General features: G+C 40.9%; 1 protein-coding gene across 1 annotated transcript in view; it reads right to left on the bottom strand.

Annotated features, from left to right (window-relative positions):
* TAFA1 (TAFA chemokine like family member 1) overlaps nucleotides 1-17,970 on the bottom strand; it is a 214,028-nt gene extending 196,058 nt beyond the window's left edge. Inside the window, exons 1-2 of the mRNA XM_005149404.4 lie at nucleotides 17,850-17,970; nucleotides 15,675-15,795 (exon numbers count right to left, since the gene is read on the bottom strand). Of these exons, the coding sequence (XP_005149461.1) occupies nucleotides 15,675-15,792 (118 nt within the window). The 5' untranslated portion in view covers nucleotides 15,793-15,795; nucleotides 17,850-17,970. The remainder of the gene's footprint in view (nucleotides 1-15,674; nucleotides 15,796-17,849) is intronic.
* Nucleotides 17,971-21,278: the final 3,308 nt, after the last annotated feature.

Raw genomic sequence — 21,278 nt, 5'->3', positions numbered from 1 at the left:
AGGCCATGAGCATCCTCCCAGTGCTGAGCTGTCAGTGTAACACACCAGTGCTGCCAGGCTGGAGGTTCATGAAGGGGGTGACATTTACAGGGTAGATTTATATTGGGTAGTAGGAAAAAATTCTTTCCTGTGAGGGTGCTGAGGCGCTGGCATAGGTTGCCCAGAGAAGCTGTGGCTGTCCCATACCTGGCAGTGCTCAAGCCCAGGTTGGATGGGGCTTGGAGCACCCTGCTCTAGTGGAAGGTGTCCCTGCCCATGGCAGGGGGTTGGAACTGGATGAGCTTTAAGGTTCCTTCCAACACAAACCATTCTATGATTCTGTGACATTTACCCCTCTACCCACCAGGCTGGCAAACAGCTGTAAATCCAAATGATGATTTATCACTAATGTGAACAAACTATAAGCTCTTGGGTGTTATTTACCAGACGATCACCAAGTGGATTCATTTTATACGCTTGAAGCTTCTGAATCTTACCACACATCCACAAGCATACATAAGCTCCCAAAATCCCTATGAAACAAATCTATTTGATAGCGGGGAATGCAAAGTGGGAAATGAGTTGGCTTACAGTAAAGGTATGGATGTGTATACATACAAGCACTACCTTTTACCAATTTACCATGTCTTTGTTTACAGCATATATTGACAGAAAGAGTCATGGTTAAAGTTAAAAAAATATATTAGATGGGAGTCATCTTTAGGCAGATAGTGACAAAACAGGGAATTTGATAAATATTTCCAATCCACGGAGTGGTATTTCTGAAAATCTTCACCAGTAGAAAAGAAAAGCAAATCTCAAGTGTAGATAAACTAAAAAGAGCAACACAAGCCCTGTGCCTGCAACAGCATCTTTTCTTCTCACAGTCAGCTTGGGCTTTGCCTTGCAGTAGCAGGAGACATGTATGTTGTCCAATCCATCAGGACCACACCTCCCCAGTACCACTCCAAGCCCAACAGTGCAGAGGACAGGCAAAGCTAGGCTGGCCTTGGGGTGCACAGACAAGAAACACTAAACATTAGGTGTATGCTGAGCTGCCTGTATTGCAGTGACGTTGCTGCTGCCGCTGCCCTGTCCAGGGCAGCAATTGACACATCTTGCTTCTGCAGCTGCAAACAGATGTCTTTACTCCTATTAAGGATAAGCTGTAGAGATGCTCTGTGGGGAAAAACAGCCTGAAGAAGGCAGTAACATTAATTTCCCCTGGGCATTGCAACATAGGCATTTTCCACTGCTCTTTAGTGTTTTACTCCCATTACTACAAGCCATGGCCCTGGGGGAAGCATCTAGTTCCAGACTGGCATTTGCACAATAAAGAAAGATGCTCTCCACAATAGCAAAGCTCAAAACATTTCAGTCTTCATTAAGACCCAATGGAAATACAGCCAAACCCAAAACCCTTGTGACTATTTGGACAACTGACTGCAAGAACTGGTAAGCTGATGGGAAACATCACTTAACCACGAAAGTGACTAAGACCTTGCTGCTTTGAACATCCACACTATGGACTACTTTAAGATGAATAAGAGAAAAAAACAATATTCCATGAAGAAAGGGAGTATGGAATCCACCTCTGTACACTAAAAATGGGTTTCTGCACTACAAGATGAGGTGGGGTAGAGGCTTGTATGCAAATATGCCTACACCACTGAGAATAAAAAGGTTAGATATGCCCAGTCATATACATATCCAACACTATCATTTTGGAAGATGATAAATTGCCACCTTCCTCAAGGAATAATGGAAGAAAATATATAAAATAATAGCAGCCATAAATAAGGAGACTTGGCAGCAGAGCTAAATTAAGCCTTCTTTCCTTATAGCATCTTTCCAAAACTTCCCATTTCAGAAGAGGGAGATGTTTCAGACAAAAGAAAGTGTCCAAAGCTGGGTGAATTATTTACTGAGAAAGTTATATTACAGATGTCAAAGTGTTCAGAGCATCAGAGAAAGATGAAAAATCTTCATCTTTTTCCTGTTACACGAGGTGCATTTTTGTTCTTTTGAAATTTAGATGACACTGTAAAAGAAATGAGAAAAGAGATAGGCAGAGAGTGATATAATCCAGCATAAAACCTCATGGGTTTATGTTAAAAAGCAACAAATACCACCTTTGCCTCATGGCAAAGTGTCCTGAAAACATTAAGCAGCTTTTTATGGAACAGGACCATTATCTTCTCCAGATACAATTCACAGGATGTTTCTCAAAACTACATTACAAGTACTTGCTTGTTCACAGTATCCAGTAGCTGCCTCCATAATTTATGGGCACCATCCTATGTAAATCATTGCAGAAAATGACAGATCTCGGAGACCATTTGTTGTTTAATCTCAGTTGGTTATGATTCAAAAAGAATGATGTGAAAATATGAGGAAAGTCATCCATAATGGTAAAAAAAGATTCTTAGACATTCTTAGTTGTTTTCTAAGAAACATAAATAATCAGTTCTTTGTCAGCTATGAAATGAATCTACATTTTCTATTCCACATGAAGGGCTGTCAAAACCTATTCTAAGTGTTTTACACCCCATTCTATTTCTGCTGGCAGAAAGTTGGGGCTCTGCAAGATTTGACAGCTACAGATCATATTCTGAGCTGGGTAACAACGCGAAAAAACATCACACAGAATTAAGCTGGTACTTTCACAAAATCACAAGGCTTTGGAAAGACATTTGGGCTGCTGAAAAGCAATCCCTGGTGCAGTGGGGTGGCCACCAAAGCCACCCGATCACTCACTTGAGCACCTCCTCCCCTTTCTCACTCACTGACCTTGGGGTCTGCAGGGCTATCTCTCACAGTCTCATTCCTCTCTCCATGGGCAGTTGCTCTTGTTCAGTAACTTCTTCCCCTTCCTAATTTCAGTATCCCAGAGGCCCCACCACTGTTGCTGATGGGCTCGGCCCTGGCCAGAAGTGGCTCTACCTTGGAGCTGACTGGCATTGGCTCTGTTGGGCATGGGGGAATTTCTAGCAGCTTCTTACAGAAACCACCCCTGCAGCCCCTTCACTATCAAAACCTTGCAATGCAAACCCAATTCACTTGCTGTGTTGCTGCCAGGTTGTGCCATCAGCTCCCTGTGTGCTGAATGACTGTCTCACTGGTTGAATCAGACTTTCTCCTGAGGAAAGAGAAGATTCAGACAAACTCAACAGCCCAGTCAAGGCCTTCAGCTGCACAGCAGCTCCCAGGGAAAAGCCCAGGGCACCATACCACTCATCATGCCATTGATGAAATCTCAGCCTCTCTTTTTTTCTCTTTTACTGAAATCTGGATCCTGCTAAAACTGGTGTGTTCCCACCAGAAGATCTTTTTTTTTTTTGACAAGTCTATATATTTCGCTAAAAGTGTCACATAATCTCCCACTCATTTACTGCAATTAGCCTTACTTAAATCCAATATGGCCACTAGAAAAACCCCACCACAATCCCACCACCCTCCCAAGAACTTGTTATGAAAAAGGCACAAGTAGATACAAGTTTAAACTCCTGCTGATTCAACGATTAATATTACAGCACACAGAGCTTCAATGCTGATAAACGATCACATTTTCTCTGGAAGAGAACAGTGGTGCTTTGCAAAGCAGAGCAGAGTTCACATTAAAATGACAAAGGCAGATGCTATCACTTAAAGAAACATGTTTCTAATACTAAGTCTCAAAAATAAAATAGAAGGATCTCTCGAAACAGGGATATTCCAGCCTATTTCTTCAAGGACAGCAAAATAATTCCTACGGATGTGTATTAAAGGAGAAGGAGTATTGGTTTCTGACATGGATAACTGTCACCTTGACAAGTGGAATTGGCTCATTAAATTAGCAAAGATCTTGAGATGACTCAGAAGTCAGCAAGAGACCTCAACAGCACAGCAGACAACCATCAAAGCTTTGCCTTCCCTCCCCTTGGGCTTCTGCTTCTTTCTGAATGAACAGAGGCCACAGAGTGCAGCCTTGGTCTCCTCCAAAATGCAGAGAGAGAAAGAAGCCACAGTTCAAGCCTTACATTTAAATGCAGCAGAAGAATGGCAGAAAATACACTCTGCCTACACCACACAGAGTTAGCAGGCAGTGTTCCATCTTTTTTCTGCCAAAACAAAAGCAAAACCAAAGCATGCCCCTTCCCAGAGGTTAAGCTTTGCAGCAAGTTATTTTTAAAACACTCATCTTTTGTTTGTTAAAATCTCCCTTTCACATGCATTTAATTCCCAATGACTGGCATCTGCAACCACCTCCCCAGAACCCCTCTGTGCACTCAATTTTGGTGGGGGTGAGTTTAGCATTGCCTCTTCCATCACTTCACTTCTTGGCAGATCACTCCACCTTACCAAAAACATCACATTACACGTGGAGACTAAGCAATGGGCTTTTTTGCCCTTTTTAAGGCACACGAGAAAAAAACCCTGATGTCCCATCACTGCTCTCCCAACTACCTGGAAAGCTCAAGAGGTACTGAAGTTACTCTCCCTACATGCAATATGGTAACATCCAAGCTCTACTTTTGGAAGAAAGATGAAGGCTCAACCCTTACAGCAGAACATAGCTTGTGATTAGAGATACTGTGATTTAAATCTATTTAAGAATAGAAGCAGTAGCTTCTCTAGCCTTTTTTTCTTTTTTTTTTTTAATCTGGCCTTTTCCTCACTTTTCTTTCAGTGTTTTAGAAACACAACAAATAGTTTCAATTTTGTTTTCTTTCCCATTTCTAAGCTAATTTCAAGATGTAAATGCTGCACCAAACCAACACTTGGTATCATGCTCTGGCTGTCAAATGAGAAAACTTCAATTATTTACACTGCTGTAAGTCACACAACCAAAGAAAGAATGCTTTGCAAAATGTGGAGTGTTGCCCTGTATTCCTTCAGCCTATGAAAACAAATGAACAACTGTCACAATAGAAAATAAAGTTCACTACAATTCCTTAAGCACTTAAGAGGTTAAAATGAACATTTTCTACAATCAATACAAATAGAAGCAAGACCTAGGTTTTCTAGGTTCCAGCAAGTGAGGGCAAAGCTTTTGCAAGTGGCTCAAAATTCCACAGCAGCACCAGAAAAGGGCCATTAGGGGGGAAGTACGTGCAGAACCCTAACAGCATCATAGCCCTAACTACTGCTCCCCATACCTTTGACTGGACCAAACAAGACACTGTTCTCAGGTGATTTTCCACTGAGGATCCCACAGAGCACAGTCCATGTGGGACTCATCTTCTAGGTGTTTCCCCGGAGAAATCTGTCTTTAGAAGCGATAAAAAAAAATAAGGTTTTGTGTTTTCTTTTTTTCAACTGTAGCAAATAATCTGATTTTTTTCCCTATTAAAAACCTGATTCATCTTGCCGTAAGTTTTTGTGCTGCTGTAGCTGGCCTGCGAGTGCATGGAGATAACAGTGCGCAGTTAATAAGATCTGCAAGTCAGACTTTACAAAACGTACGCTTGGAGTTTAGCAGAGTCATCACATCGCTTGTGAAAGATTGGAATCACCACATAACTCTGGTGGGAAGTGTAGCCTTCAAGTGAGAAACATGCTGAAAACTGAAGCCTTTTTTGTCCAAAGAGAAGCCCAACCTTCTCATCTCTTAAAGGAGGCAATTAAGTAAAAAGTGGGAAGCTCCACATGGGAAGCAAACGCCTCACTGCCTGCCTGCGCTGAGCCTGTGGTTCAGCTGAGAGCATGGACACAGGGGAAAAATTCACTACAGCGGTACAACTTGTTCGTCAATTGAGTAACAGTAAGTGAACGTGAAGCCTCTTTACACCTCACAGCTGGGGCAGTCTGATAGATTATAGCTTAACCACCATGAAAGTTTAAGCCGGCGTGAAGTTGGCTTACAGCAAAGCACTTGATTTCATGAAAAGAACGAGCTCGGAGCCTCCATGATCCATCACCCAGCTCACAGCAGCACTTGTACTTGCCACAACAAGCCTTGCCAAAGAACAGAGCACTAAGGACTGGGATGCCTGCTTCAGGTACCAGCTGGAGGATGGTGTCTGGCAGCCACCAGCCTCACTTTAAGAGGCTACATAAGGAATGGAATAACAAAATCTCACTTGTTCGCATCTTAGCTGCCCTAAATATGATTATAATGGTAATCTCAGAATCCTCAAATGATCTATTCCACTGCTGGATGCTATGTACAGACTGCGCAGAGGTTGCACATAAAGAGAAAGAAAAGAACCCAAGGCAGATGTTGGTTGGGTGTCCTGTAAAACAACATTCTCTTTGCAGAAAACACTGATGTTCTCGGATCTGTACATGCTATCAGAGTATGAAATAATCCCTCCTGAGAAAGGCATTTTTGAATTTTGTTCTATTTTTGCTTCATTCCTATGGGAAACCTGGACATTAAAGCACTTTCAAAGGAGGCAGGACACAGCTTACAGTAGGACCTCTGGAATTCAGACAATGCACATGTATTATTCAGAGGAAATTATTCTGCAATAATTATATTTAAAAGCAGGTTTACATTCTAAACTCTTTGTGAATTTCTCCTAACAAACTGATTCACAGATTCTCTTGGGACTAAGGAATAATCTCTTCTCACCTGTTAAACAGCACAGTCCCTCAGATGCAGGGAGCAGCATAGTAAAGACATATAACCCTCATCAGAAAAGCTTCACTATAAACATGACACTGCTTTGTATTTAATTTCCTTCCCTAGACACTATAGATTACACTATTTCCTTTGACAGAGTAAAAACAAAAATAAGAACACAAGCAAAGAATTTAACTTACATAAGAACGGGACTTAGGGGGAACTTGCAGAGCCTGAACCTGAAAGGAGTATGATTTGTACCAAAGAACTGCTTGATACTGCACTGCTCATAGAAGGTACATCCTCACAAAACAGCGTGCAGCGACAGGCAGCTCAAAGCCAATTCAAACACAATCTAAAAAGTCAAGGAATTTTTTACTGAGGAAACCACCTAATGGTTCACAGTGAAAGCACAAATCCCTTCCTTTTACTTGGTGCCTATTACTATCAGCAGCATTTGTTTATTTTCAGAATCAGTCCTGCCCAATCAAAAGTTTACTTTCCAGAGCCTGCATCACCCAGTCTGACCAATATGCTGGAGTCTCTGGTACTGTCATGACCTAAACAAGGTGTCTTGACACCACTACAGCATGAGAACAGGGAGAAACTTTGGAGGTATAAGGGACGAAGATCTCATTCCAGTACAAGTACACAAAAATCAAAGCATAAGGAAGGCTAAAGGGGAGAAAAAAAACGAAGAAACTATATGCTTCCAGACAGGATTTACTCATTTATCAGAATGATGACTTGTAGCTGCTGGGATAACAGGAACCTTAGGCAGATAATTTCCACACCCCCCTCTCCAGTGTGGAATATGAAGGCAGAAAAAAGGAAGGCAAAAAGATACCAAACTAGTTTTAAGTCACAGTCTCAAATTAGGAAACCAGTTTCTCAAATAAGCCCCACATTAAGACCTCAGAATTTTCCACTCAGTTCCGATTTTAGGATTAAAACATGAAATAGACTGGTGTTCAAATGCTCCTGAACTGTAAAATCAGTTCATTTTGAAACACATGCTAGAAAATGCAGAAATTACAATAGCATAGAAATATAACTATATATTTTAATAGAAAATATTTTAGTGTATTTTACCATACTCTTCTTATCCAAAGCACCTTCAGCAAAATCTGAAATGAAGCTCCGTTCTTCTCTGAAACACATTTAAAAAATGTGTCATTCTGAACACTACCTCACTTAGTTTCAATGTTACTTGACCTCAGTTCTGCTTGAGGTTCGGTTTTATTTAAAGTCAGAATGTGAAAGTTACTTTTTCATAGGTTTGTACAGGAGAACACATGTAATATGGATACTTTTCCAGTCTGGAATCTGTTCGGTCACAACTGTTGACGATAATTCAGGTAGAGAAAGAGGTGCTAAACACAACAGGTTCCCTTCATTTATTCATGCTCCTTTAAAAACTATATAAATCAATGAGAGCAACATTTCCAAATAAACTCTCCTTGCCTGCTCCCAACCACTTAATTAAACACAATTAACTCTAGTTTGTTTTGGCAACCAATTAATGTCATGATCAAATATAAATAGACTCTGCAAGAAAAGATTATAATTAATAAGTCTTCAACAATACAGTAGAGTTACACTGAAGCTTTGCTTGCCAGAAATATTTAACGGCAAGTTTTGAGAACATTAATGAGGACACTAAAGGAAAAAGATAGTAAAGTTTTATCAGTGAGTGCAGTTAAGATCCCGAGGCTTGTGCTCAGGCCAATCTATAGAGCTTGTTGACTGCTGACATTATTTACAACATAGGAAATCACAATTTCAGGTTCCCACTTTCCAATAAATCAATACTCGTAGGAGTTTTCCACTCAGGCTATCTGTCAACATAGCTTTCACCTGCGCAGAAGTTACCTACAGAAGTCATCAAGAGGTTATTATATTAAATACAGAAGTTAAGAAGCTCATTGTTTAGTGGGTTCAAAATGAAGGCTCACAACTCAGAGCTCTGTCATCTACAGAAACCAGAATGAATCCCATAGGAGTTCTGGATCATGATTAAGAACAGATTAAACGCATATTTTGGTCTCAACCAGCAGCAATCCTAACAATCAAGTAATAAGGATCACCATTTAGGAGGCTTTTACTTGCCCATTAATTTAGCGAGAGGTAAGGTGTATGATATACAAATAAAACTTCATAGCTCATAAAAGAAATATTTATGCACAACTTTACAAAGCACCCAGCACAAGCGACTGCTGGTGGGAGCTGCTGTAGAGCAGACTACTCCCAGATGGCTTGTAGCTCAAAGACAAGGCACAGAAATAACAGCACCCTTGTAGAAGGAAATTCAGCCACCTCAGATAACAGATTGTCCATGCACTGCACTTCACTTGGTGGCTCTCAAGGAATCACTTTCACATCAGCAAGAGAACTAATAAGATCCTCTATTTGTGCCATCAATTCAGTTCCAAGAGAAGCTGTTCTGTCAAAGTAAAAATAGAGATTACAATGGAACATAATGACAAAACTACCAGTTATCCTGATAGCAACAGTGATCCTGCACCTGCTGTCACTGAAATGACCTTTCAAGAAGGGCAGGACTGGCTTCTTCATCCCTTGTTAAGGGGAAAACTGTTGCTCTGAAAGCAATACAGAAGGCAAGAGAGATGTCCAGTTACAATCTTCTAAATAGAGCACAGAAATATGAGTCACAGATACATAACATGGGGCTTTGTAACTTTATTCAGCTTAATTTACACCCCCAATTCCCCATTGTGCATCACTGACTGAGTGCCATAAATTTAAGAGTCCAACTGGGCTGCAGTTCTCATGGACCCTACCCAGAGCACAATGAAAAGAACACTCCATGCAAAAAAAAATAAGTTTAACTGGAGAGAACTGCTCTGTGCAGAGCATCTGAATATAGCAAGAATACTGAATCCCATCAGGAAAATAAATCTTGCTCACAGCAAAGGCTGATTTCACAGCAGAGTGGAAAAGAAAACATTGAAAAGGAAATGCAGAGATTATAGGCGGGACAGGATAAAACAATATGAAACTTAATGGGAGAAAACACATCTATCTTATGAGGAAATGCACTTGGATATTGCCTTTTAAAATATAAATGAGCCTTGGACTAAAGTAGGCTAATCATTAAAGGCAGGTTTCTGATGTTATCAGCAGAAATACTTCAGCTGAGAGCAATGTAGTTTGCCTTTGGGGTTTATATTTGTAGGTGCCAAATTTTCCTTGGGACTTAACCACCATAGTATGAATTCTCACAGTCGTTAATACCATGACAGCAAGCTACAAATAGCGCAGTGCACTCAAAGGTTCCTTCATGACTCACTTGGGGCTCCAGGGTTGCACTGACAGAGAGGCTCAGCATACTGGTGTGGGAGGAGAAGGTGCCTGCTGGGGCTGTCACAGCAAGAGGCACTTTTTGGTCCCTCTTTGCCCGGAGCAGCTTCTGCCATGCAGAGGGATGTGCTTTACACTTGCCCCACTGGCTGCCTATAGAGAGGCATGAGGGAGAGCTGAAATGGCACGGGATGGAGAAGGAGCATGGTGAGGAGGAGGGACCAGACCAGAGCACAGACACTGCCAGTGCAGACAGCACATCCTTTCTCTCAAAACGTTGCTGTTAGCACCTTGCCATTGCTCTTCCACATTAGGTGTGTAGTGAGGGCAACCACAGGGAACACAGCCATGCTTCCTACATCTCCCATGGAGCCATGCTGGGCACAGCAGTCTGCTCCATGCCCCACTGCGCACCTTGGCTATGCTGTTCTTCACAGTCCATCGAGCTGCAACACCTGCTCCCCCTCAGGTTACTTCATCTCCCTGGATCAGAAGTAACAAGGCATCACATTCAGCAGCATGACTGGTGACAGCATTCCTCCACCTGCAACCGAGCTGCAGGAAGAGAAGTGTTCCCTTGCCTTTGACCCTTCATTGAGCACTGCTTGCTCCTTGGCAATGCCTATCTAGCCTTTTCCCTTTATCTGAGAGACAGAAACCATTAACAATAATAGAAATAAAAGAAACCATTAACAATAGGCATTGCTCCTTGGCAATGCCTATCTAGCCTTTTCCCTTTATCTGAGAGACAGAAACCATTAACAATAACATCTTACAGACCCCAGGAGGAAAACGCCAAACATCAAACCCACCAAAACCCAAAACCATAGATATCTCTCTGGCTGCAAACACTATACCTATGTTGTTTCTCCTTCTGGAGGTTCAGTGTTTCAGAATAAATAGAATAAAAATAAGTGTGCAATACTTGTGACAAACTATATACTGTATATAGATATACACACTCTAAACAAGTGCATCACATAAGCACAGTAGGCAATTCATCACTATCATGCTGCTAGTAATCCTACCTAACCCTTAAGTGTTAATTTCATTATATCAGTTCTCTGCCTACACAAATTCATATAAATGTTTGTCCACATATATCCAAATATATTTGAATGTGATCAGGAATACATTAGGTACCTCCAACCTGGATTTCTTTACTTAGAAGTTAACAGTTTCCCATTTTCAAGAACAGACTGTGAAGGCCAGAGACATAGAATAGAAAGGTCTCACAAGAGCGATGATTTCCAGTGGGTGACTGGAACAGTTCACTGTGATTAGGTTCTTCTGATCATGAACAAACCAGGATACATATCATCCTTCCTGTGCATTTACTGGTGTAAATGAAATCTGAACCAGGTCATGCAGCTTGTCAATTTGTTCATTTTAATTAGCACGGGGAGAAACACCACTTGCCAGCTTTCATCTCTGTGACATGATCTGATGGATACTGGCTAAGCTGTATGCATGGCAGTTTGGACATCATGTACTCAAGGCAACACTTTGCCTTCACACTGTACAATTAATGGAATACTTGCTAACCATGGAAACTGTACACATTTATATATTAAACACCTAGTCCTACACTTGCTTCTATAAATGCCAAGAGCAAGAATACTGTTGAATTCATCTACCAAATCTCAACTGTTCTACAAAGTAGACATATTTTATTTACACTTTCCTGAGGAATTATTTTCAGACCAGCGTTCTTCCCAGGCTGTTTTGAACTGAGTAGCCACATATATTGAGCATATGAAAACAGCAGACCTTTTCAAGTGTGAAAACATGCAGTTTCCCCCAAGGCTATAAAAATCAGTGGGAAGGCCAAGATAAGAACGAAGACATTTTTTGCTCACAGCCACAGACTTGAGTTCCTGCAAAATGCTGTCTACTGAGAAACATACTCAGAGCATCTTCAGGTTGATGTTACTTGTTAGTTTTTGTAGAATTGCTTTGAGACTGATTTTCCTCCTTAAATGAAATATAGAGAATCACTTCTTGAGATTATTTTTAATGGGTACATCATTAACTACTGTCACAACAAAAGGTACTTCATGTTTAGCAGACATATAATACTAGCCTTGATTCAGTCCATGATTTCATCCCTGGAATAAGCCTATTTTTAATTAACATATCTGTAAATGTCAGTATTGCTACAGTAGGTACATGTTTCTGCTTGTGTCTGCCTCACATCTTTACACTGTATGGAAAAGTAACCTTGTATCCTTAACATGTACCTAATTGTTTTGGACAAACTTACAGGTGAATCCTGTATTTTTAAGCAGCACACATTGTATGATTGAAAGGCTGGTGATTATTTTTTATTTGTTAAACTTCTTCTTTACTTAGTTAATATCTAACTATCTTAACCAAATGTTAGCATCTACTTCCTACCTCTGGGCAGGGTCAAACCTGTCAATCAGATGACCAATGGACTATCACAGGCACTTAACTAACTCTACAAACCACAACCTGTCCACTCTAATCCTCGGGACAATTCAACAGTTCTACAACTGTGTGTATCTTCCTGCCTAAAGCAGTTAATGCAAATTTCTTCTCATTACCACCGTTTCTTATTAAATCACAGAGAAACAACACACGTGGAAAAAGATGGAGATTTGTTTCCACATAAAGTTTTTTCTTGGGAATGCTTTCACATGTCCTTTGCCTAACAATTTTCATGTAAATGAAATACAGTCATAAAAACCTGCAGGAAGCCATGTGTATTACCCAAGGGGGATTATACTGCAATATTGTTTGGCTAGCTTATTCCAAAGGTCTCCACCAGATCCCAGAGGAGAAGTCTGATCTACCCTGCCCACCTTACTTATCAGAAACAAAGGGAACAGACACCAATACTTAAGGGTGCTTAACAGCAGCATTCAAACCTTTCATTGTTAATGACAAGAAAGAAGAAATGAACAGGTACAAATAATACAGCATCACCCATCTTAAGTTCAAGCAATATTTACTACAACCTTACTATCTGTGCCACCTGCCAACATTTCACAGAAAATAAAAGCTACAGTCAATTACAAATACTGATACATAAAGACATTTATCACATTTGTTTTCAGGTTCATACCTTGCACTAAGTAGTCTAATTGAATAAGGAAGCATTATTATTATAATTTCTCAGGTATAAAACTGAAAAAATTATATTACATTAAAAGGAAGCTTAAAGCTTTGTGTGTAGGAATCTGTTTCAGCCCAATCAGACACTTGCTTAAGCAAGTTTCTGGAAAAAACAAGTTCAGAAATCTCTGATGACAAACTAACCACTTTATATATTGCACTTGATGTCCACAGTTTCAAAACAGGATTAACCACAGTAGTACAGGTCGGTATACACACTGTGTTAATCTACTGAGTTCAGTTCAAGTTTATTACACTAAATACACTCCACGAGGATTTTATCTTTTACCTGCATCTTCCTGTGCTCAGTGAGACTCTATTTGTAAAAGTACGAGAAGCACAAGACAAGGTGGAACCTGCCTTTTTAGTTATGTTATACCAAAGGAACTCCACGATGGAGCTGAACAGCTCAAATACTCTTATTTTAGAGCACCTCATTATCTATGGAAGAACACACACTGAAAGCAAAGATATGCTGAGCATGCTATCGATTACAGTTATACTTGCCATGATTCAATAAGTTGAAATTTCATATATCAAATATTAAATTACTGAAATTATGTACTGGCTCATCTGCATCCAGTTTTTTTACTCACTTTTATTTGGCTGAACATTTTAATCTTAGTTACACAGTGACTAACTAAAAGTAAATGACGCATTCCTAATATTATAAATATGAAAAATAGGGTGTGCTCAGGGACTGCAGTTGAATACATTAAAATCACTCAGTTTGCTAGTTAACATATTTCCATCCCTTTTTATGTACAACCTTTCACACTCAGTTGGCAGACTGCAAATTCATGGCCTTATAAAATAAGCCCACTCTCTTGACTTTCTGTTGTGACAGCAGAAATTGTCCAAAATCTCTAATAGTTTCCCTAAAGGACGCTCACTAGCTGGTACTTCCCAGGTGCAGCACAAGCTGAATCTGAGGTGAACATCATGTCAAATTCCACTCATTTGTCAATGTAGTGGATTATTTCTTGAGAGACTGAAATTGGCTGCCTGGGATCAGAACACCATCAATCTTATTCACATAGGGTGTGGAGAAGCTGCCTGAGAAAGGCTTGCAGGAGGGAAAGCTTGGCTGTTTCTAAGTAGGTGATGAGGCAGCTGTAAAACCTTCACTCTTATCTGTATCACATCTCTGAGTGAAAGATTCTTGTCATTTTTCACATTTCCCCAACACTTGGTATGCATCCAGTGTCTTGCTCTTCTTGCTTCATAAAAAAGGTGATTTTTCAAGCTTAGGCAAATGTGCAGAGCTCTGAATCTGCCCAGCTCTCATTTTTTTTCTCAGAATGTCACTTGTTTCAACTGATTGTACAAAACAAGATTACATTTATCCTTTTACCTATCTGTTTAGCTGGGCTGGGTTTTCCTATTTCCTTCACTGAAGAACAGATTCAAATAAACACAGCATTACTTACAATTGTATTCTAGTAAATACTTCACTCATTTCTCTGCAAGTCCCAAATAAGAACCTCAGCATTCAAACTTTAAATGCTCTCAAACTTCCAGTGCCAGCTAGGAAAGATAACACCATTAGTTAAGGTGATGCTTTAATACAGTCACCACGTGCTGGTCTATCAAAGATTTAGCTCTGTTCCTCTATACTACACATTTTATGACAAGAAAGCAAGATAATGCCAGTACCTATGACTTTTGGACTATTAAAGTAGTTGGCAAAACTTTGAGTTATTAAGAGTTCTAAAGACTTGCAGTTCAAGACCGTCCATCTTTGAAGGTACATTAGATCAAAAACCATTAAAGTGTTAGCTGACAATTTGTTTAATGTTTCATCACTGCGAGTTAATATTTTCCATCTTTCTAAAGCTCACCTATTTGGATCCAAATTTGTTAACATTCTTGGCCCATCTGATTTTAACCTTAATCTACTGACTCCTCAATTTTTAACACAGCAAGATATTCTTCAAAAGCATAATTATCAGTTGAAAAAGTTATACAATCCATCTATATCAATAAAAACCCAATAAAACTCCTGATGTGCAGTCTCTGTGGATCACAACAGTCAAAGTGAGCTGCAATCTCCACTGTTAACCTGTGGGATTTATTCTGACTTTACAGGCATTTACTGCATTGGAAGACAGTCCCAAATTCTTCTCTAGGCTACACTTCTGCAAGCCCATTAATTTTTATAGGTAAGCTTGAGAACCTTAGAGCAACAGTGCCTCTTGTTTATGCCAAGGTAAATGCCTGACCTCCAGTAAACCCTAGTGACTATGAGTGAGACTTGGTGCCAGTATTTTAAGTAACAAATCCGTGTCCAGCTTGGGTCAGGTAACTGCAAAGTTATCCAACCTGTGCTGTCACAATGTCTTTCCAACTTATAAAATCATTCCAGACCTGCACAAAATAGGGAGAAGCAAAGACAGAAGAAAGGACAGAGAAAGAGACAGAGAAACTTAATGGTTTTCCAAAATGGGATTCCTGTGTTGGGAAATTATTAGAAGGTGATGTTCAAGGATAAATATTCCAACATCATACCGGCAAAGCACAACACGTTAGACAATCAAAAAGAGATGCTGTGCAATACAAAGGCAGGCAACTCATAAAAGTTAAAAGATAAAAAGGATTTTATGATTATTCAATCATTTATCAAGACAGACATGAGCATGGGCAGAGAGGCTGCAATTTTACGGCATCCCACAGCTGATCTCAGTCCTACCTGGTCTGTGCAGGTGATGCTGCTGGAAAGTGTGATGGAGGGACCCCTGACAGAGCAGCATTGCACAGGCACTTATCCACAAATACAGGACCCAGGACATTGCAGAGACCACTGCCATTCTCTAAACAAAATATTAGACAGACATTATTATCCAATGCCTTACAGCATACAGAATAGTCAGCTTCCATTACAACAGTATTTTTTAGTTTATCTTTCTCAGTCCTTTTGCCTAAATGTGTTCTGTGTCTTAGTTATTATTCCCCCCTGCAGGATACACTTGTCATACAACTAAGGTCATGTTCAAAAAGGATGGCTGAGGTAACAAGATGTCAACACAGGTGCCTGGATAACTTTATTAATTCAGTGGTAAAAAAACAAAACTGTAATGATCTGAGGACTGAAAAATAATGCAAATAGAAGGCTGGAAAACACTCCCACACTGCTCCATAGCTGAATTTATAAGGGAGTTAAAAAATAAGAATACAACTAAAATCATAGGAAGTTGAAAAAAGATGATGCCCAGCCAGTATCAAAACTATTTTAAACACATTACAGATATGCATACAGCATCCTCAGAGGGCTGAGATGCATTTCAAAAACACTCCAAGAATGGAAGGCAAATCCTGACCCAGAAGGTAACAGTTTGTTTTTTACTTTTAAAAACATTAATTTTTAATCATTACATTGTCTGCTAAACAAAGTAATTGTTTCTCAGAATTATGTTCTCATCCCCAGATGAAATCAGCTTCCTTTTGTTTGACCTGTGCATCTAAAGGGACTAGAGCATGGCCAGACTGAATTTCACATGTATCGTATAGAAAATTTGATCTTTTCATAAAGCACATCATGTCAACATTTCAACAGTATTCCTATAGCAAAAGGAAAGAGCAATTTCTTTTTCTCCTGGCGCTGGCATGCTTTGACATCCAGCATAGACAACTGTGGGTTTCATACCTCTATTCATTATTGTACTAACTGTCTAAATTTCCCTTTTACTTCTTAACTTCAACAGCTCTTTCCTCAATGCCTACAAGGATCCAGAGTTTTGCAAGGCTCAGCTACGCTACACATCGTCCACTTCCCTTAACAACACGTTCTGCTGCATTTCATATTGCCAAATTAATCAAACTTCAGGCACTCTCCTTATTCAGCCAATGACAGGATGCCGGTTTCTATCTAGTAATCCAATCAGCTGAACATCATTTTCACAGAGCAAGAAAGACTTTGAAAGATTAAATCTCTCACAGAGAAAAATCACGTCTTTACACAAAAATTGGAATAATAAGTCTGCATGTGCTATATCAGGGGGGTTTCTGCATCAAGGAGATTAACAATATTAAATAGTGAAATACAGTGGTAATAAACTATATGCATATAAAAGTCTTTTGCCTTGATTTTAAAGCAGCACATAGTCTTTGGGAAGCTTTTTTTAGTCTAATTGCTTAAAGAGAACCACATAAACTGACAAGAATAATTAATAGAAAATACCAAAACATTATTCTATCAGCATGAGGCTCCTCCTTTCTCTGTACTGTTTGAAACACTGCTTAACGTATACTTAATTTCATGTCCAACTATTTACTTTGCAGTATACAGTGTAGTTTTCCTCCTCTCCTTTTAGACCTATTTATCTTGCAAAATAGATTCAATCCGCTCAGATCAGGGAGCTCCCAGTAGGCTTCCCATGTCTTCAGGAATTAATGCCTTCTTGTCCTATTTGGTGCTCCCGTGCTTTTTATATAAAAGCAGACTCTCACATAGGGACATTTCAGGTATTCAGCTTATTTAAGCTGAACTTTATAACACAGCAAAGCAAAGCCAAACTTCTGCAGTCTGCTAAATGCTCCTGTGTCTTTCTTCCAGCATCTCAGCCACATGGACAGCAGACTTACTCAACCCACTCAGGCTTTATTATTAGCACCCTGCCTCTTTTATGTTATTTTAAATAAAAATCTCTCAAAGTACATATTTCAAACTACCTTTGCTCAAAACTCAGCATTTCTTACAAGCATTTCTTTATGCACTTCTTTGTCAGAGAACTGTTATCGCATACACTTTTACACACAGATCATCTTATCACTAGTAAAGAAATATAGCAGTGATTATTCCTCCTCCTATTATCTGATGAGTTCCAGATCTGCCTTCTGCATCTTAAATCCTAAAGAAGCTCCTTACCTGAGTAATCCAACCAAGAGCAGAGCACTCTATTAGTGTTCATCGGAATGATCTAACACTTTTTTAAATCCATCTGTATCACAATAAGGGGTTTAATAGCTTCCCAGTAATCTTCTTTATCAGGATTAAAAAAAGAAAAAAAAAAGGAAAAAAAAAGATTTTTTTTTCCGTTACAAATCCTGTTTCCAGAGTAAAGGAGACATCTGAGCTCTCAGACTCTGCCGTCAGAAAAGTGGCCAAGGTTTGAGGGGTGGAAACCTTCTCATTTTCACCTTTAAATCATCTCCTAGCATCACCTTCTGCTCGATGAGACCTTTGAAGTGATCTTGAGATAATTTGCAGCTTCCAGGATACTTAAGGACGAGAAGCAGTTTATGTTTAAGGACAGAGCAGCCTCACTCCAGCGCGGGCAGTGCACAGTAAGGCAGCGGTACGTACACGGCTATACGACGCTGTAAGTACCGGAGCCTATTTCAACACATGCCTGCTCGGGAAAGTATCACATGCCTTAAAGCGACACAGCCCCTCAGTGGAAGCCCCAGCCTGGCACTCCGCTAATCGCCAGGGTTTAGCAGCCGGAGCTGCGTTTGAACACCGGCACTCAGCACACAAGAGCCGCTGGTTTCGTCTGCGAGGACCAGGTATGAATGGGCAGAGGAGGGTGGCAGAGCGCTGGTGGGAAGGCGAAGGGCTGAACACCCAATGAGCTGGCTGGGAGATGCGTGATCGCTGCCGGCAGAGGCTTTATTCCCCGGGCGTTGCTCTTGCACTTTACTCGCAAGAGGCAAATGAGACCGAACGGAGAGGGGTGGTGCAGGGAAAGTGCAACAAAACACACGGGAGAGGCAGGGGAGGGCAGGAGACTCCTACATGCTCCCATGGGCTTTTCAACACCTTGCCACAACTCTGAAACCTTTCCTTCCAACTCCATTTCTGACGCATCTCGGCAGACAATGGGGAGAAGAGCACCTCCTAAGTGCTAAAGCTCAGATTATTTATTACAGTTATTACCCACATTTTAAGTGGCTATTTACAGGAATTGAATAGTTTCCTCTCCCTCCTGTACCATATGTAATTATTTTTTTCGAGAGCCACTGTATAGACTTAATACATACTATCCACTTGCGTTACAGCTCCCAGCTCTGCCTACAAAAGAAGGCAGGCTTAGAGACAAAACAGAAACTTCCATTTTAAGAGCCCAGGGTGGATGCTGTAACACAATGTGGGAGACTTTTTTCCTCCACTAATAACCTGTGGTAGAAGGATGTACTACGTTCCCTGCTTATGAGCCCTAGACTCCAAACCATAATAAATAATAATAGCAATACTACCCTTACTTTCAAGTACCTCCTTCTCAGCACATAAGGACACATATCTCAGTGGAGTCTCTAAGAGGTGCAATGAGTTTACCTGACAGATCATACACTCCTTTGGAGCCACTGCATTTTACTGGGTAATACATACTAAGAGATTGGCCCTGCAGACCAACATTACACTGCTTTCTGGCAGTGCACCTGAGCAGCTCTTTATTACAGCCTTTAGGCAGTAAAGCAATTGGGAGGAGGGTGTGACAAAGTGATGTGGGAGAGCATTGGTGAGTGGCCCCTCCACAGGCCACCACTGTAGCATGGATCCCATCAGGTCCCCGAGTAGTGCTGGGATGGAGAGTGTGGCTCAGGGCAAGCCCCATGGTGACCAGATATGCTTTCAAGAGGTCATTTTTTTTTCTAGGTGCTTTGTGTGAAAGCACACTGCACAAGCATGGTTTGGGATACGTTCCATTTAATAGAGGTTTTCTTGTTTTTCCCAAGAATTCCCTACACACTGGAAGAAGGTAAAGAACAGGGGCAATTGCTGCTACTTTCTGCCCTTGGAAAGGTCTAGTAGCATCCAAGGAAGCTGATGAGAAGCAACCAATGTACACCAAGTACCATGAAGTACTATATGCAAGTAACCTCTTTGGGAAGCTTTCTGCAGCACCTCAGAGGGGCAGGTGATGGGAATTTACAATTTCACCTGTTTAACAAGGTACGTTCCCTTTACAACTCATGGGGAAACTATGAAGGAAAAGGTATGGAGTGGGAACGTGTGAGGAAAGAGGGGCCTCAAGAAGCAAATAAAATCTTCTAGGAAACTGAAAGCCTTGTGGACAGCAGGAGGAATCAGACAAATTGTGAGCACACACCTTGGCAGGGTAGGCAGAGACAGATTCATGCAAGATACGGATTTATGTAAGGTACAGCAGAACTGTCACTCTGCCAAGCACTGCTAACTCCCAGCTCCATGAGGCTAATGCCACTGTAACCCCTGACAGATGCTGCTATTGCTCAGGACAAGCTCTGCACAAACACAGGACATGTTGCTTCTGCAGGGTAAGGGGGAGATCAGAGGAACAGAAGAGAATATTAAAGAGACTGTGCTTGCTACCTCTTCCCTGTCCTGCCTCCCAGCATCAGACAGGAACAGAGGAGTCCTTGGCAAATCTTGCAGAAGCATCCTCACACCTGCTTTGATGTCTTTGCTGCCAATTTTAAGTTTCAGTGGACCAATGAAACATGAAACAGCTCCTTTTATCCTGCTTTGAGATGGGCACAGTGTCATCTTCACCTGATGCTTTGGGGCTTTACTTTAGCCTCCTCACTTCAGGAGTCACTGGCTTTGACAGGAAGGGAATAATGATTTACATGTGCCTATGGGTTCATGTGTTGAATAGAGGGCTACTAACACTGACACATTAGAAAAAGAAAAAAGGAGGGAACAATAAGGCAGTAGTGAGCAGTCTGCAGACTTCAGAATCCTTTCTCATGGAAAGAGAAGGCTGAAGGTAGCTTGTCTCTAGGAAGAAGGGAGATTGGACCAAAGGTTGGTCCTGTGCAATGGCAGCTCCTGCCAGCACTGGGACAGGATGGTTCCAGGCTGTGCAGAAGAGCAAAACAGACTTTGGGTTATGTGGTCTATACCTGGGTGCTGGGAAGTGAAGTGTCAAAACGAGGTCCTTTCACCCCCACTCTGGTACTTGGTGGCAGCCAGAAGGACAGGGACTAGGACCAGAGCTCTCCCAGTCAGAGAGAATGGAAAACTGCCTATCCACAGCTCCAATTGAAAGACTCCATGGGGTTGTTGGCAGGATTGCCAAAAGCAGACCATTACATCAGTATGACACTCTCAAGGTGAAGATAGTTTGCTAGGGGTCAGCAGGCATCAAACTGTCTTTGAGAAAGACTGCCTCACACAAGACAACTGTATTCACAAGGAGAACAAGCTTTTTCTCCTGGTTCCACCATTCATCTAGAGATGCCAACTGAATGACAAAAATAGGCAAATAAAAATAAATGCTCCTGACTGCCTGAACCTCTATTTATCACAATTCTCTGTGCACACAGAAGAGGAGAGCATATGCAACTCAGGCAGACTCATGCAGACAGCAGA

This window comes from Melopsittacus undulatus, chromosome 9 (assembly GCF_012275295.1).
Source record: "Melopsittacus undulatus isolate bMelUnd1 chromosome 9, bMelUnd1.mat.Z, whole genome shotgun sequence".
Taxonomy (NCBI): domain Eukaryota; kingdom Metazoa; phylum Chordata; class Aves; order Psittaciformes; family Psittaculidae; genus Melopsittacus; species Melopsittacus undulatus.
Note: the sequence above shows the minus strand (reverse complement) of the source record. Positions and strands in the feature narration are given on the sequence as shown.